The 18,071-nt window shown below is 40.7% G+C and overlaps 1 protein-coding gene across 2 annotated transcripts in view; it reads left to right on the top strand.

Annotated features, from left to right (window-relative positions):
- ZFPM2 (zinc finger protein, FOG family member 2) overlaps window positions 1-18,071 on the top strand; it is a 381,732-nt gene that overhangs the window by 164,314 nt on the left and 199,347 nt on the right. For both annotated transcript variants that reach the window (XM_048507431.1, XM_048507430.1), the window contains one exon: window positions 12,089-12,207. In XM_048507431.1, the coding sequence (XP_048363388.1) occupies window positions 12,089-12,207 (119 nt within the window). The remainder of the gene's footprint in view (window positions 1-12,088; window positions 12,208-18,071) is intronic.

Genomic DNA, 18,071 nt, shown 5'->3' with positions numbered 1-18,071 from the left:
TTTCCCAGTCCTCTCTAGTCTTGCTTTATATCCTTTATCATCCATTGTTACTGCAGAAGTAAGTTCAGTTCCAAGTACTTCTTCTGATTATTCCACTCCCACCATTATTGACTCATTCTTGCTATCGTTTCTGGACTATCTATACCATTTATGTCCAACCAGTATAGATTTTATGCTTTCTGAACAAAGACTGTGAGAACTTTCCTAAAAGGCCTGCTCACAATTCTACGTAGGTCAACTCAGTAGGCTTACCTAAGGCATTTTCTTCTGCCGTTCGCTGTTCCCTTGTAGCATGTAGTTTGACTCACTGTAGGAGCCATCTGTTTGAAAATATCTTCCAGGACTCTGCTTGTGGCTGAGTGACGAAAAGATCATGCCTCACATCAGACAGTTGGTCTGGCTGACTGAACACTCTATGGTTTATACTCAGAAGTGTAAAGAAGATTACAGATTTTTTTTTAAAAAAAATATATATATATATAGCTGTGGTACAGTCTTTACTTCCTTTTCTTTTGCTGCTTTACATGCATAGTATAGGTATAGGTAGTGTTCCTGGGATTTTCAGATGAGATATGACAGTTGCTTCATGACTTTTAATCTCTTTGTAGAGGTTCCTGTCATGGCACCTACCAAAATGTCTTGATCTGAGAGCCTATTCAGTGTTGACTGGGACGTGGTACTCCATACCAAATCCCCTGGCCCAGATTGCATTCACCCAAGAGTTCTTAAAGAGCTCAAGCATGAAATTGCTGATCTTCTCACTTTAATATGCAACTTATCCCTGAAATCAGGCTCCATCCCTGAAGACTGGAAGATGGCCAATGTCACACCAATCTTTAAGAAAGGATCTAGGGGGGACCCGGGAAATTACAGGCCAGTCAGTTTGACATCTCTTCCTGGTAAATTAGTAGAATCTATCATTAAAGATAAAATTATAAAACATGTAGAAAAGCAAGACCTGCTGAGAAAGAGTCAGCATGGCTTTTGCAGAGGCAAATCCTGTCTTACAAACTTACTAGAGTTCTTTGAGGATGTAAACAGGCATGTGGATAAGGGGGAACCAGTGGACATTGTCTACTTGGATTTCCAAAAGGCTTTTGACAAAGTTCCTCACCAGAGACTATTGAGAAAACTCAGCAATGAAGGAATAAGAGGGGAAGTCCTCCTATGGATTAAAAACTGGTTGAGAAACAGGAAGCAAAGAGTGGGTGTAAATGGGAAATTCTCACAATGGAGAGATGTAGGGAGTGGTGTCCCCCAAGGATCCGTATTGGGACCAGTGCTCTTTAACCTATTCATAAATGACCTGGAAGTAGGGGTGGGTAGCGTGGTGGCCAAGTTTGCAGATGATACCAAATTATGTAGGGTGGTGAGAACCACAAAGGATTGCGAGGAGCTCCAAGCGGACCTTGATAAATTAGGTGAGTGGGCTAAGAAATGGCAAATGCAGTTCAATGTAGCAAAATGCAAAGTGATGCACATAGGGGCAAAAAATCCAAACTTCACATACACGCTACAGGGGTCAGTGCTATCAGTCACAGACCAGGAAAGGGATTTGGGCGTCTTAGTTGATAGTTCCATGGGAATGTCAACTCAATGTATGGCAGCTGTGAAAAAGGCAAACTCTATGCTGGGGATAATTAGGAAAGGAATTGAGAATAAAACTGCAAAGATTGTCATGCCCTTATATAAAGCTGTGGTGCGACCGCACTTGGAGTACTGTGTTCAGTTCTGGTCGCCACATCTCAAAAAGGATATTGAAGAGATAGAAAAAGTGCAGAGAAGGGCGACGAGGATGATTGAGGGACTGCAGCACCTTCCTTATGAGGAAAGGCTGCAGCGTTTGGGACTCTTTAGTTTGGAGAGGAGACGTCTGAGGGGGGATATGATTGAAGTCTATAAAATTATGCATGGGGTAGAAAATGTTGACAGAGAGAAATTTTTCTCTCTTTCTCACAATACTAGAACCAGGGGGCATTCATTGAAAATGCTGGGGGGAAGAATTAGAACTAATAAAAGGAAACACTTCTTCACGCAACGTGTGATTGGTGTTTGGAATATGCTGCCACAGGAGGTGGTGATGGCCACTAACCTGGATAGCTTTAAAAGGGGCTTGGACAGATTTATGGAGGAGAAGTCGATTTATGGCTACCAATCTTGATCCTCTTTGATCTGAGATTGCAAATGCCTTAACAGTCCAGGTGCTCGGGAGCAACAGCCACAGAAGGCCATTGCTTTCACATCCTACATGTGAACTCCCAAAGGCACCTGGTGGGCCACTGCGAGTAGCAGAGAGCTGGACTAGATGGACTCTGGTCTGATCCAGCTGGCTTGTTCTTATGTTCTTATGTTCTTATGTTCTTAACTATCAAATGCTTAAAACCCACAGAACAGTCCCCACTGTTATTTGAGCCAGATTCTGAAATATGCTAAGAAACTTTTTCAAGCTTTTTAAGTTCACTTTCACTTTCAGTTCGGGTCCTTCTGAAACATGCAAGTAACTGTACATCCAGTACATTTGTGATATGTGTGTGTGTTAAGTGTTGTCAATTGACTTCTGACTCACGGTGACCCTATGAATCCATGTCCTCTAAAATGCTCTATCGTTAACAGCTTTGCTCAAGTCTTGCGAACTGAGGGCCATGGCTTCCTTTACAGAATCAATCCATCTCACATTGGGTGTCCCTCTTTTTCTGCTGCCTTTGACTTTTCAGATAGTACCTTCTTATTTGAAAGATACTAGAACAGTATTTTAACCTCGCAACGAACTTATGAGGTAGTGTAGGTGTAAGAGATATTGATTTGCTAAGTAATAATATCAACTAACAAAACGATTGATAAAAAGAAAGGAAGGGTTGGAACCTGACTTTCCAATATCCAGTGTTTTTACTAACTTTACCACATTGACTTTTAAGGTATATGTCAGGTATAATATAATTCCATTTGTATAAAGAAGAGATTCTCAGTTGATCGGACCAATACTGTTGCTTGTTTACACCTGTTAAAAAGTCTTCTATTCCTGTTCACAATGACTTAGAGCAGCGGTCTGCAACCTGCAGCTCTCCAGATGTGCATGGACTACTAATCCCATCAGCCCTTGCCAGCATGGCCAATTGACCATGCTGGCAGGGGTTGATGGGATTTGTAGTCCATGGACACCTGGAGAGCCGCAGGTTGAAGACCCCTGACTTAGAGCTTTCTGAGTTTTCTCTTGGAGATCTGCTAACAGAGGTCAACTTTGAATAGATCTAAGAAATTCTGAAAAGATGGGCTTATAATTGATCCCTGATTCTTCTTTGATCCATCATACAGTTATTGAAACTATATAGCTCTGTGAAATATGAACGATGGCTATTGGATATTTCACAAATTAATGATCAGCATCTTTAGGTTATTTTTGTTCATTTATACATATACAGATATATGTAAGAATGCAGATTCGTAGGAAAGAATTTGCTACAACTGAACTCTTGCATTCTGGCCCAGCATCTGCCAAGGTGGGCCGATTATCTTAAAAGCCATGGGATGTTTTGTAGCTGAGCTAGTGATCCATGACTCGGGGCTTCTTTTACAGTGCAGCTATCATAAGTCTTTGAGTAATCACAGACTTTAAAAGTATGCTATATCAACAAGATAAGAAGAACAGCCCACAGCACTAGCAGCATTATCTTTTACCAAAATTGATTAGCACGTACTATGGGTCTCACATATTTTGCACACGCATACTCAGCAAACTGGAAATATGTACAGTCTTGAAGAAAGAGTGAAGGGGAAAAAATCCTCGCTTTCAAGTCTTTCTGGAAACAAAATGCCAACGATTGTAACTAATTTCCAAAGCTTGGAACAGCCTGATTTTATCCATGTTTACTTAGAAATAATCCCTACATATTTCAGTGAAATTTACTCCCAAAGATGTATACACAGGATTGTAGCCTAAGATCAATAAGTATATTGATATGCCGAAAGTCTGAGTTATATTTGCTAGTTATATTTGAAGCATGAAGAACTCACCAATAGAAATACATTTCACAAAGATCAAAAGCAAGGTTTCTTAAGCAGATTTCAGGGAGGGGATCAAATTCATTCCATTTATTTTCTTTTGTTTTCCCTTTGGGGATATTCTGTTGCCAGTTCTTTTCCTAGTCTGGCTTTGAACAGTCTTAATGTTTGATTTCCAGATAGGTATCAATCTTGCCTTCATACTTTGTTCAGTGGAGTGGTAGGCTACTGGTAAGATCCTCTCTACTCAGTGTCCTTTGTCAACTTCTGTTCTCCAAAGCATTGCTTCTCACTGTTATGTTGTACCCAGTGGTGTTTCAGGTATTTATTTTATCTTTACTTCATTGCTTCTTTCTTGTCTCTGTCATGGCCTAGGCTTTCAACGTTATGATAGAAAAAGAGAGTAGGAGTAAAACAAAGACATATTTCTGTCTACTGCGGTTATCTTGTTCAGTTGCCAAAGTTTATTTTATACTTCTAGCTCCTTTACTGTCTGCTTCCTGATGCCTCTTCAGTTAACAACTACATTGTTCCCATATTGAGAGACAATTGGGCTTGTCTAGAAAACTTCTAAAAAATTTCTATTTCTATGTATGTATAAGTGGGATATTAGATGGTATGCACAAATTATGGTTTTTGGTGGTATGCACAAATTATGAGAACTAATAATAGTGTATGCTGGGTTGTGCACAAAATATTTGGATGTTCATAGGGTAAAGCAAAGCAATTGCTTCAATTTACTGTGAGGCTTTGAATTTTGATACAGTTCATAATGCTATAATTTAACTTTCGGTTTTAGCTCGTTTTAGATGGCTCATAGGTGTTTAAACAATACTCAGATTTGTTAGTTGGAATTAGGTACTTCAGTTGGAAATGTTGAGGGTCAGTGAATTCTGCGGACACAAATACCTTTTTCATGCTGCAAATTTTATTTTCCTCCTCTTAACGGAGGAAATAGCTCATTAAACCAGTGCCCATGGCTCATCATGGGCACTGGACCCTCTGACCCCTCCCCCAAACTCCACCTGGTGTTGGGAGACTCATTGCCTACTGGCCTAAACTGGCCAGGTCCAGCTTTAAACTGCAGGCTTCCAGGCTTGTAGTTTAAAGCTGGCCCCAAGCCTCACTGAAGCCAGCAGCAAACTGAACCCTGAAGGCTGACCGGCTCTAGTTTTATATTGTTGGCTCCGCCCCCCAGCTCCACTTCCAGATAGGTGGTGCTGGGGGGGGGGGAGCAGAACCAACAGTATAAAACTAGCGCCGGTCAGCCTTTGGGACTCAGTTTGCTGCTGGCCTCAATGAGGCTTGGGGCCAGCTGAGGCCAGCAGCAAATGGGGCACTCTGCTCTAAACTCCACGCGGACATCAGGGCAATCTCTGACCCTGCACCCAAACTCCATATGGAGTTTGGAGGCAGTGTCAGTCTGGCTGGCCCCCTCTCAAACTCCATGTGGAGTTTGGGAGTAGGGCCAGCCCTGTGGCATTTGTTTAACTGCACTCCAGCCCGTTTGCAGGCGGGGGGGGGGTATTACAGAAAATGGCAGCCAGGGCTTTAGCCCCCTTGTGCCGTCTTGCTACACCAGTGCCTCCTGTCCTTGATACTAAGAGAAGATCTGTGGTTCACATTAAGGATAATACCACTGAAATATGCTCCCTCTTTCTATAGTGTAGTCACTGGTCCAAATTAAGTTTGTCCAATGTAACGGGCAGTGTATAATAATGAGTGGACATCTGTAATTGTCCTAATCTGGAGCTGCAGATTTATAAGGATGTTGTGAAACATATTTTCATGCATCAGATATTATAACAATAAAAGTATATATGGTAGCTATTTCAATAATAAAATGAATGAGGAAAAGAAAATATTTTATTGTAGCTTTGTATCTTGCCTTAACATTCTTGAAGCGATGCTATTAATGACTGTTCTGTGCTTAAAAAGAATAGCATCATCATGTGCAACCGGGAACTTTGCTAGATGTTTGGTTATCACTGAATGATCTGCCCTAAGTTTGTCGTTCTTAATCCATTAAAAGACAGGCCTGCTTGTAAATCCACAGGTATAGATAAGGAGTCACTGTTTGACTGAGTCTGAACCCTTTTCAAATGAAAAATGTCAGTGGCAGAAAGGGAGGCTGAATTATTTTTTTAAAGGGTTTTCAAAGATTCTCATGATTCCTTTGGTATCAGTTAAATGTGACATGTCCATAGACACGCTTGCCTTTAATGTGTAGAAGCAGACAAATACGGCTGGTTTCATCTTTATGTAGAAGAAAAAGCAACTGTATATTTACATGCACGTATACTTTCCCATAAGCAGAAAAATTAAATTCACAACTAGAAACAAAACAAGTATGTTTTTCACAAACCCTCTCTCCATCCTATGAAAATGACTTTTTGTATTGGTGATTTTTGGCATCTAGTTGCAAAAGAGTTCAGAAACGTTCACGAGAGGGGTACATTCAGAGAGGAAAGGTAATGCATTCCCTTGTTGAAGCAATAAAGGAAAAATCTGTCACCCAGTTGATGGGCAGTAGATTCAGGACATACAAAAGGAGATACTTCTTTACTGAAGTATGGAATTCACTGCCAGATGATGTAGTGTTGGCCACAGGCATAATATGGCTGTAAAAGGGGATTAGACAGAGTCATGGATAATAATTCTATCAGTGGCTACTTGCCATGGGGACTGAAGGGAACCTCCACATTCAGAGGCAGTAAACCTCTGAATATGAGTGCCAGAAGGCAACATGGGGAAATCCTCAGCTTATGTGCCATGTTGTGGGCACAATTAGCTCATAATGAAACCACCAGTGTGGCATGCCAAGATGACATGTTCACCTGGTTGTATCAGCTGGGGAAGGGGTTTATTCTGTCCACCCCCCTCTCCAATCCAAATCAGAGCAGCATAGAGGCTTTGTGTATCACCACTGTTATCCGATAGCCAAATGTGTCGGCTACATGTGTTGGCTAAATGTATTGGCATGGGACCACGAAATGTGTTGGCTACTTTGATTCGAATAAGAAGAAGCTTTGTAAAGCCTTTGAAGCAGCAGGGTGCTGGGATGGCAAACTGGCATTTTAAAAAAGTTTTAAGACTCACGAAGTGATATTTTTTCCAGTTGCTTTCACCGAAAGGATTCTTCAAAACTTTTCATCATCCACAGTTTCTTCTTGGATTTTCGTGCTGAATTACCAAATTTTGGTTCCTGATAAGGGGATGGCTGTGGCTCAGTGATGGAATATCTACTTTGTTTGTAGAACATCCCAGGTTCCACCCCCAGCATCTCCACTTATATATATTATTTTTAAAACACCCTCCCCTTTCTGCAATTTTACTATGGAAATGTCTTGCCCCATATGTCCCAAATCGACCACTGCGTTCAGCAGAGGCCAACCTACTGGTGATCCCTGGCCCTGGCAATGATGGGTTCTGACTAGTTTTCTACTGCCGAGACCCAGAGCCTTTACAGCTCTGGCCCCACCTGCCTGCAGTCGGAATTTCTCACTTCCAGTTAGCCTCTGTCGGGCCCTGGCCCTGCGGAGATCTTAATGATTTCCGCAGGGCCTGTAAGACAAGAGATTGTTCAATTGGCCTCTTTGGTGATGCTGGCCGTTGAGTTCCCCCCCCCCCTTTTAAATATCTGTGGACCCTGCTGTCCCTCTTCTCTTCTTCCCCCCCTTTTTTAGGGGATCTATTAGTAGGACGCCATTGCTTACCTGATGTTGGAACGCTGCATTTTAAACGGGGTTGATTTTAAAATGTATAGAGCCGTTATTTAATGATTACTGATTTTATTGTGTTTCAGCTATTTGAACAGCTTCTATCTCCCGAGGGCGGTCGAATATAATAAATAATAATAATAATAATAATAATAATAATAATAATAATAATAATAATAATAATAATAATAATAATGTGGATCTTATATTTTAACATCACTGCATTGCAAACTTCCCTTCTGCAATTATTATTATTATTATTATTATTATTATTATTATTATTATTATTATTATTATTATTATTATTATTATTATTTGATTTGATAAACCGCCCCACCCCCGAAGGGCTCAGGGCGGTGCACAACAAAACAACAACCATAATAAAACAAATCGAATAACCCCCGTTAAAAATACAAAACCTTAAAACTATAGCAGCAGCAGCCTACAATAAATAGTTAATAATTGATAATAGGGGCGTCTGGCATCACACCCCAGTGGTCAAAACCTGGGAGTGGTCAAATTCTGGGAGGGGGCTGGCAGATGGTCAGGTGTACAACCAGTGAACAGGGCAAGAAAAATGGAAATAGTATGGAAATATATAATGTGGATCTTATACTTTATACTTGATAACTTTTGGTCTATGACCGTAATAAATATATTGCTTGCTTGCTTGCTTGCTTGCTTGCTTGCTTGCTTGCTTGCTTGCTTGCTTGCTTGCTTGCTTGATTGATTGAAACTGCCCTCCCCTGAAGGGCTCAGGGCGGTGTACAACATAAAACTATAAAACAGGAAAATTATTTCAATTTAAAGCCATTTAAAACATCATTAATAAAGACTATCAAGACTTTAGCTATAAAATTGTAAAAGATGGCGTTAAAACCTCCCCACCTCCACCCACCAACAAAGCCCACTAGAGGCCAGGATCGAATGGGGTCCCAATCAACCCGGGGACCAAATGCCTGGAGGAACAGGTCCGTTTTATAGGCCCTTAGGAAAGCTTGTAAATCCCGCAGGGCCCTGGTCTCCTTCAGGAGTCTGTTCTACCAGAGCGGGGGCAGGGCTGTAAAAGCCCTGGCCCTTGTAGAGGCCAGACGGATGTCTTTCGTAGTATGTAATGTGAAAGATCTTGACCTGAAATTATACAGTGATGGCTCTAAGGTGATTGGAAAAGTTGATTGACCTTGGTGGACCAATGATCTGACTCGGATCACTGATCTGGTTGAGATAGTTTTATGTGTTTATGTGATGTTGTTTCTATTAAGAATTTTCCATTATTTCTTTTTTTAATTTACAGATTCTGTATAGACTGCTGCTTGTGTCCAGTTTTCACTTATTTCCAATCATTTGAATTTTTTTCTCTGCTTTTCTTGTCTTTTTTATCAATGTATACATGCACATGAATTACATAGAAAAAAGCAGTGATGATGGAAAAGGCTTGGACTCCGGTCAAAGCCAGGTGGGCCACCTTGAATGAAGGAACAGCCAGTAGGCTCATAGAGAATGTGCTGGAACATATGGGAGAATATGTGAGTCCAAAGGTGTAAAGAGTTTTAAAGCCTAGTCCAGATGGGAGGTTGAATCCACCTGCAGAGGTGGCATGGGGCTGCACTGACGGGTTTGCCCCCTACGCTGGTGCAAGGGGGCACCCACACTGGCGGAAGAAGCTAACGTGATGGCAGCTGGCTGCCCCTTAGCTCTGCACTGGTAAAACCCTGAATTTCAGGCCCCCATAAAGCTCCTCTGGCTTCCCAACCAGACCCCAGTGAGGGGGGGGGGGCAGACTGGGGCATTTCTGGGGTTTGGAGCCAATATTACTCAGCTTCCACACTAGGTTGTGACTAGTTGTGCTACAATCTGGGTTCTGGACGTACACCACTAAGTCTGTTAAGCCCTTGGAGGGCTTTCCAGTGATGGGTTTTGTTGTTGTTTTTTCCTTTCTCCCCACAGTGCTGGACAGTTCTATGGAGGTGGCAGGATTTTGCCACAGTGGCGTTGTCTCTGGCTTCCAGGCACTGTGGTTTGGGCTGTTAAAGGTCACAACCTTCTGTTGAACTTGAAAATAGGCTGGCAACCAGTGTAGCTATTTCAAAATGTGTTCATCTTTTGTCTTCTGTGCAGTCCGACCATGAGACTACACAGGAGCAGGCTTGCTGCTGAGAGAATTTTGTTAGTTTAAAAACTCACTGAGGTCCCCCTCCCCCTAGGAGCTGTTGTGATGTGTTTTCCTGCCTAAACTATCATTTAGTCTGAGAGAGTGGTGTCCCCATTTGCTCAATTCTTTGTTGCTGCCAGTTGGCTCCTTTCTTATTTCCTCTGATTCTAGTTCATTTATCTCTGGTTTCATCAGTTGTCTTTTCATGATTTCTGAAGTATTTTCTTCCTTCTTTGACTGGAGTTTTACATGAAAAAAAAGCCTGAGAGAATACAAAAATCAGAATATACTCAGGCTAACTCCATTTTATGTTTAACACTTTTTAGGAATCATAATTAATGCATATGTATATAAATCTAAGTTTACATATTGCTTTTGTATATTCTGAAATTGTCTTGCTTGGCTATTTTTTGAAATCATCGAATCAAAACTAAGGCCCCTTCCGCACACGCAAAATAATGTGTTTTCAAACCACTTTGACAACTGTTTGCAAGTGGATTTTTCTATTCCGCACAGCTCCAAAGAGCACTGAAAGCAGTTTGAAAGTGCATTATTCTGCATGTGCGGAATGAGCCTAAGAAAACCAGGGGTATAACCCGTTAAATCTTCTGAGCTTATTGGGAAAATGTAAGTCTTCACTGTTTTCTGCCTGTAATGCGGTATCATCTACATATCCCAAATTATTACTGTTCCTTTCACCAATTTTTGCTCTACCTTCATCTAAATCCAATCCATCTTTCCTTACAAATGTGCATATTAGTAAGATGAAAAATAAAGGGAGTCGGGTTTTTTTCTAATATTGCTGGAGAAAGGGGTCAAATCAACATGCCCTTGTTTAAAACAATTCTTACAACATTCTTTTAATTTGAATTCAGATTGTGTTAGTTTGCTACTAAGAACCATTCTTACAATTTCTGTCCAAGCTAGAATTCTCAGATAGTGTTCTAGAATACTTCTTTGCTCAAAAGATAATTGATATTTCCTTTATAGATATTTCAATTTTCTGGATATGAGTCTGAAACATAAGCATGCTCATTTTGAGGAATGAAGACTGATTTTTTTTAAGCTGTTGACAGTATAGGATCCGCTGCTGGTAATATTTGTCAACACTCTTCTTGTATGTCCATGCTGATGAATTTGCAGCACAACTGATTACTGCCTAAAGGCTCAGGATGAGTCACTAATAGTTTGTTAAAACATAAAGCCAGCTAGTTAAAATGAAATAGATAAAGCCTCTATGGAAAATATAAAGTTCTTAACTTAGGGCCCTTTCTATGCTGCCTTTGTGATGTGGGAAATCTTCCAGTGCATATCTTCATACCATTCCAGTAACTTTAGGGTGATGGTGGCTCATTCCGCACATACAGAATAATGCACTTTCAAACTGCTTTCAGTGCTCTTTGAAGCTGTGCGGAATAGCAAAATCCACTTGCAAACAGTTGTGAAAGTGGTTTGAAAACGCATTATTTTGCGTGTGCGGAAGGGGCCGGTGTGGAACTAACTCATGATACAGTTTGTTTACATGGCAGTACTGTCCCAGTTTTGTAAGATAATGGTCATATTATCTGCTTCTCCCACATAAACTCAAATTTCTGACTTTTCCAGAGCACTGCAAAAAGGACATACCATACTGTAGGTCCCACAACAGAATGAGCCTTTAGAAGATATCCAGATGTTAGTTTTTGTTTCTGGTGCTAAACCAGAATTGCAGGAAGCAGTAGCCATAACTATATTCCCTTAATATTTCTGAAAATTACATTAGCCACGGTCTACATGTTTTCAAGATACTCTTCACAGTTGTGTGGTTATAATTTTGATATCAAAATACAGACAGTTGGGTAAATTAGAACATGTTTCCCTTTCACAAACCAGGATTCTAAATTGGAATTAAACAAAAATGTAGAATCCCAGTTTGTGGGGGACAATGAAAATTCTGCTTGCCCATGGCATCAGCGTTCTTGATATGGGAATTAGAATTTGTTTCAAGACTTGTCAAATGCCCAAGCCTTAATTGTGGGGAGAAAGGAGGGAGCACATTAGTACAGCAAACTATTTGTATCCACTGCAACAAATCTGTTTTAAGTATAGCTTTTTGTGTCTGAGCGCAGCCATTTTATGGACCCTGTAAACACTTTTGACAGGAAAAAATTCAACAGTAGTGATATTTGTTGTGTGACAAAAGTGGAAATACTTTGAGCTTATTTTCTTTGCTTTTTAGGAGAGCTGGAGGTGTTTCAGAGGGATGGAGAACGGAGGATCCAGAGTCGGCAGCAGCTTCCAGTAGGAACAACATGGGGACCATTTGCTGGGAAGATGGATCTAAATAACAACACGTTGGTATGTTAAAAGAGATTAAATGTCGAAGCACTGTTAGCTTTTTTTAAAGCACTGCCACTGCTTTTTAAAAAATAAAGAAGCCTAGAGAAAGAAATGGGAAAAATAGTGAGGAAATGCCTTATTTAACTTTCATGATCAGTGCTGTTCAGGATTTGTGCAGTTGGATTTATAAATGTCAGAACCAGTCTAGTGCTATGGATAACATATCCAAATTCAGACCAGGGATGAGAGTTTTCTCCACCCCAAGAGTTCCTGCTGTGCATTGCTAAAACTGGAATTGCAGGTTTGATCAAGTCTCCAGATCCTGCTATGCCCGAATCATAGCAGGTAGAAGATGCTGTTTTGTTGACCATGCAAAGCCAGAAGTAAAGTATCTGGTACTGATACCAGATTTAGCAAACCCATACTCTTCAAACTGACTGCCAGATGCATACACCATTCTCTTCTGTGTCTGGTGATGTCATTGTACCCTCATAACTTTGCTACACCACTTAGATCTGAATTTATGATGATGTAGAAAATCTAGTTGTACGTCTGTCCTTGTCTAGCTGGTGTAATCAATTATAGTGAACATTCTCTTTCATCGGGGCATATTTCTTCTGAGCTAGCAGTTACTAAAGCCCAAAAATTGCTAGTCACCTATATTCAAAACAGTTGTTCAGTCTCTATAGTCATGGAATGACTTTAGAAATGATAGAATATAAAATTAAAATGTATGCACTGTTCTTACTTTACGGCAATCCATATTTTCAGCTATCTCCAAAGAACGATAATTTTGAATAGTAGAACAAAATGTAGGCACCAGAGAGAATCATTTAAAGTCCAGTTCTATACAAACTTATCCTGGCCTAAGGTAATTAAAATCATTAGTCAAGCTGCATTAATTCTGTGTAGAATTGTACTGTTACTTAATAAAAGTGGATAATGCTGTTCATAGGGTACTTGCTCCTTTCTGTAGGTGGAGGAAAACAACAATTATGGGCAGTAGCCTGTAATTTTCCAAATTTAGCAATTTAATTTTCATCTGTCATTTCATATTTTTTTAAATTTTTGATATCTTCATCACCATCCTCAATAACGTTAGGAGTTGTAGCAATTTGACTTTTTTTTGGATAAAGATCACCCACTCTTTCCCTTTAATCAAAATCAAATAAAATCTGAATAGTCCTTTTAAATTGGTTCATATTCCAAAGAATATTATGAGTGAGTTTAAACTTGTGGTTCTTGGCTCAGGGGAGCCAGCAGACTAATTAATTCAGCACAGTAATTAATTGAGTCACTGTGCCAGATGTCAAACACTTTTTAGATCTTTCAAGTTCCTATCTTGAATTATGTTAACAATATACATCTCAAAACACTTAGAGGTTGGGTACGTTGAATAAACTGATTGAAGTGTCACTTGTCACTGCAACAACAGAAACAGACACTTGGTCCAATTCAGCCAGCAGTGAGGAAGAATTGTGGAGGCAGTTAGCCAGAGACCTGGACTCCATTAACCTAAGCAGGGTATGCTAACATGAGGTCAGTGGGTGGACGCTCTAGCAGATGAACTCAGAAGGAGATGTGCCAAATGTTTCTGATTCATAAATTAGTCAAGATTCACACTTACATAATAACAGTGGCAGAATGCTGGTGTCAAATAGTTTGCATTGTTCCCATTGATAGCTTTTCATAAAAAGCCTTGAATACTTTTAAGACTTCACAAATTATTATTCTGTTCAAGCTGGAATGGAAAGTTTTTGTCTACAAGGCATTCTCTTGTGCTTTGTTTAACCCTTCACCACTCCATTCTCTTATTCTCCCTTCCTTTTTTTGTAGCATTTTAGGACTTAAGGGTTTTGTGTTACATTTTTTTATGATAGCAATTGTTAATGAAGAATGTGTCATGTACATATTAGGCTGTTTCCGGTTAATAAGGGGGAGGTTAAAAACATTTGTACAGTCTTAGCTTCCTGCTTTGTATTTATATTTTGTAGATTTATAGAAAATATGTAACTTGATGTTTGAGTTTGTAACTTGATGTTTGAGTTTGGATTTCCATTGACACAAGTAGAAATCCTAATATAAAATTAGACAACAAAGGCAAGTCCTTGATTTTCCACAAGTATATTTATGTATGAGCTGTCAAGTTACAACCAACTTCTGGTCGTTGCAGCAAGGGGCTTTCAAGGCAAGTGAGAAGCAGAGGTGGTTTGCCATTGCTTTTCTCTGCAGAGTTATCCTTAAAATACTGACCCTACTATCTTCTGCGATCTGATCAGATAAGGCTGTACCATATCATTCCATATCAAAAAGTTTGAGAGAAGGGATTGCTTACTTGTTCTATTGATTCTAGCCTTGATAATCAACATGGAAGGTGTAGTATATGACCTTTACTAACTTGAAACAGCTTGGCACCAGGTTACTGGGGCAGCAATGGAGCAGCAGTGGCATAGTGGTTAAGAGCAGGTGCATTCTAATCTGGAGGAACCGGGTTTGATTCCCCGCTCTGCCGCTTGAGCTATGGAGGCTTATCTGGAGAATTCAGATTAGCCTGTGCACTCCCACACACGCCAGCTGGGTGACCTTGGGCTAGTCACAGCTGCTGCTGCTGCTGCTGCTGCTGCTGCTGCTGCTGCTGCTGCTGCTGCTGCTGCTGCTGCTGCTGCTGCTTCTTCTTCTTCTTCTTCTTCTTCTTCTTCTTCTTCTTCTTCTTCTTCTTCTTCTTCTTCTTCTTCTTCTTCATGGCATCTCAAAACTGAGACTTACGTGGTGGGACATGTAATGTCTTGGAATGAGAAATAGCATTGAATAGCAGTACTAATCATATTGCTTCCACATACCACTAGGAATTGTACCACATGTTAGGTGTGACTGTGCATATTCATGATCATGTAACTTGAAAGAGACAAAAATGTCCTAGAATTAACAGTGCACAACATAAAATCTTGGTGAGCTGTTAAAGCCAGATAATTGCATCCCATCTGTAGTTTTATGAAACCAGAAGCAGACAGTCATAGAAGTCTTTAAAAAGGCAACAACAGTGTGGGCTGCTTGATTTACCTGAAATCTGAACCTTAAACAGTGCCCTCTCCAAAACTTCACTGGGCCAAGCTCTCTTCCAACAAGTGAAGATACTGCTGGGAAAATGCTAGATAGGCACATACTTTTCTATTGGCCAGTGTCTATTCCTTCCAAGAAAGACTGTGCTGCTTTTTAAAGCACTGACTTATTTAAAGCACTGGTTTATTATTGTTGCTCTAAAGGTCCAGTGTACATTCCCCATTTACAGCTTGTCATACAGCAACAGAATATAAAATCTTAAAACACAATGTGATGATGTTAGAAAGAACCCATGTCTTGATCCTAAAACTTGCACGAGATAATTTTTTAAAACAAAATCATTAAGTGTAATGATTACTCAAATAAAAGGGAAGTCGTCTTTATGTGGTGTCTATTGCTTTTCTCTTCAAGAGACGGACTTGGCTACTTCTCTAATATCTGTATGCATTAGCTGAAGAATGATACTAATAATTGCTCCCTTCTTCTGAACTTTAAAAGACTTATATTCTGTTGAAGAGAAAAGAGAAAAGATTTCCAACTAAATCAAATTCTTCTAAAGGGAGAAGTAGCAGAAGAATGTGGAAGCACAGGATGAAAGTAAAACAGTAGTCGGTGCCATTACTTCATTAATCAAGTGGAGGCATTCTGAAAAATGTTTTTCTTTGGCTGCAGCCATCTATTTTTTGGTGTTAATCTATGCCCCATGGCAGGGTTTTGTGAAGCGAAACAATGAGCAGTTGTATGATACCCCTCCCTCTCATTGTTGTAGCCCCCTGTCAGAAGGAAGAGAGGATGATTCAGGTCTGTATCAGCCTGATAAGGAAAAGAGGATTCAAAATGGCTAGGGCGAGAATCTGTGGGAGCAGAGAAGTGCGGTTTTTGGCACCAGGCAACCGACGGGATATAGCAGAAGCCTGTTAATGGGATCCTGAAAGTTTGCTGCCAAAGCTCTTGCCACTACATCTAGGAGATTTCTTAATGACATAGTTTGATTAGGAATGACCGGGTAGCTTGCCTTGAGAGTCAAAGTTCAAAATTCAGTTAAGTTATTCACTTGCTAATCTGTAGCTGGGTCAGTTCAGATCAGAAATCTCCTATCTATACAGGCCCAGCCACGTATAAATTTTCTCAGTTAAAATACTTGTTTTAGTGGCTCTTTTGCCACTATGGAAAGCCATTTTAAATTACTGGAAAGTAGCACAGGCTTTTTTGTGTGTGACAGGTTTTTAAAATAAAGTTGTAACAGATTCTCTCAGTGTAAGAATGTTAGTTGTCAAACTAACTAAACTACCACATTGAAAACAGATAAAACAGAAAACTCAAGCTATTTCCATCCTCCCCTTCGGCAACATGTTTCATCTCTTCCATCCTGCCCAGGTGACAACCTACATTTGACTTGGAGATTTATTACATTGTAATATATTTGCTAGAGAGGAAGTATTGTCTGTAAATACAATCCACAAATTAGTAAGTTCCTCCTATTGTTTGGTGGTCATGGAAGGCAATGAAATTCACAGTGTTATGGTCCCAGATGTGACATTTTGCTATGGATTTTCTGGCCATTTACGCTCTAATGACTTCCCAGCGGTTTATAGTTTTTCATTCTGAAGCTTTTTCCCTTGGGGCATCAGGAAATCAGTTATCCATTCCCCTTTCCCCACTTTCCCTTGCTTTCCCCCTGACATCTGCTGGAGGGTGGCAGTAGAGGATTCAGCTTTTAATGGCCCAGGTTTCTGCCTAGTTCCTGTGATGTTGATCTTGGGGACATTGTTTTTTATTTGCATGCAGTTGAATGAATGCATGTGCACAGTTCTGCTGTCACGTCAATTGCCAGGACATGTACACGAGGAGAGCCAAGTATTGCCCCCTCATTTCTTGTTGGAGAGAAAGAGCATCATAGGAGGGAAAAAGTGGGGAGGGAGTTGAAGGAAAAGATTCCGGTATGCTCGAATTGGGAAGATGCATGCATTTGCCCACAGAGGCGGAGCTACCAGGGGATAGGGGGTGCACATTGCACTGGGGGGGATTGCCCCCCCCCCCCGCTGCATCCCCTCCACTTATCTTAGTGAAACAGTGCAGGCTGGAGATGCAGCCTGTTCTCTTCAGGCTGAAAACGATCTGGTAGGAACTACACTTCCCAGGAGACATTGCGAACCCCAAGGTCTCATGGGAAGTGTAGTTCCCATCAAGCTGTTTTCAGCCTGAAGGGAACAGGCTGCTTCTCCAGCCTGCACTGTTTCACTAAGGTAAGTATGGGGTGTTGGGGGGGGCAAGGCACAGTGGAGGGGGGGGCAGAAAACACAGAGTGGCACTGGGCACAGTAAGGCCCAGCTACACCTCTGTTTGCCCATCAAAAGTGCAGTGGAATTGGGGCCATTGAGTAGGTGAAAATCACACTTGAATAATGTAGCAAATGTGTCATGCAGACATTCTGCCACGACAAGAAGAAAGGCTTGCTGCATGGAGAAGCCCTGTGGATAAGTGGCCTCTATCTTCAGCAGCTTCTTCACCCACTGAAACCAAGCTTGAAGCTATTCTTATATCATCTTTTCTATGTCATATATTTTAAGGGAATATTTTCCTCGGGCATACTACAAACTCCAAAATTCCCACTAGATCAGTTTCTTTCTCATATTCCATACAAAATAATACTCTAGCACCAATAATATCTGAGCAACATGTCCTAACTGTGAGGAGAAACCCCGGCACTCGTGATGGCTGATCCACAGCTGATGAAGTTGGTCTCTTCAGAGATTCGCTGTGGAAATGTGGAAGTGAGCATCTTTTGGAAGTCAGGCCTTCAAGTTTAGACTGGCTTGTTG

Source organism: Sphaerodactylus townsendi, linkage group LG09, assembly GCF_021028975.2.
Source record: "Sphaerodactylus townsendi isolate TG3544 linkage group LG09, MPM_Stown_v2.3, whole genome shotgun sequence".
Classification (NCBI taxonomy): domain Eukaryota; kingdom Metazoa; phylum Chordata; class Lepidosauria; order Squamata; family Sphaerodactylidae; genus Sphaerodactylus; species Sphaerodactylus townsendi.
The sequence above is the reverse complement of the archived record's forward strand: the minus strand, read 5'-3'. Positions and strand labels throughout refer to the sequence as shown.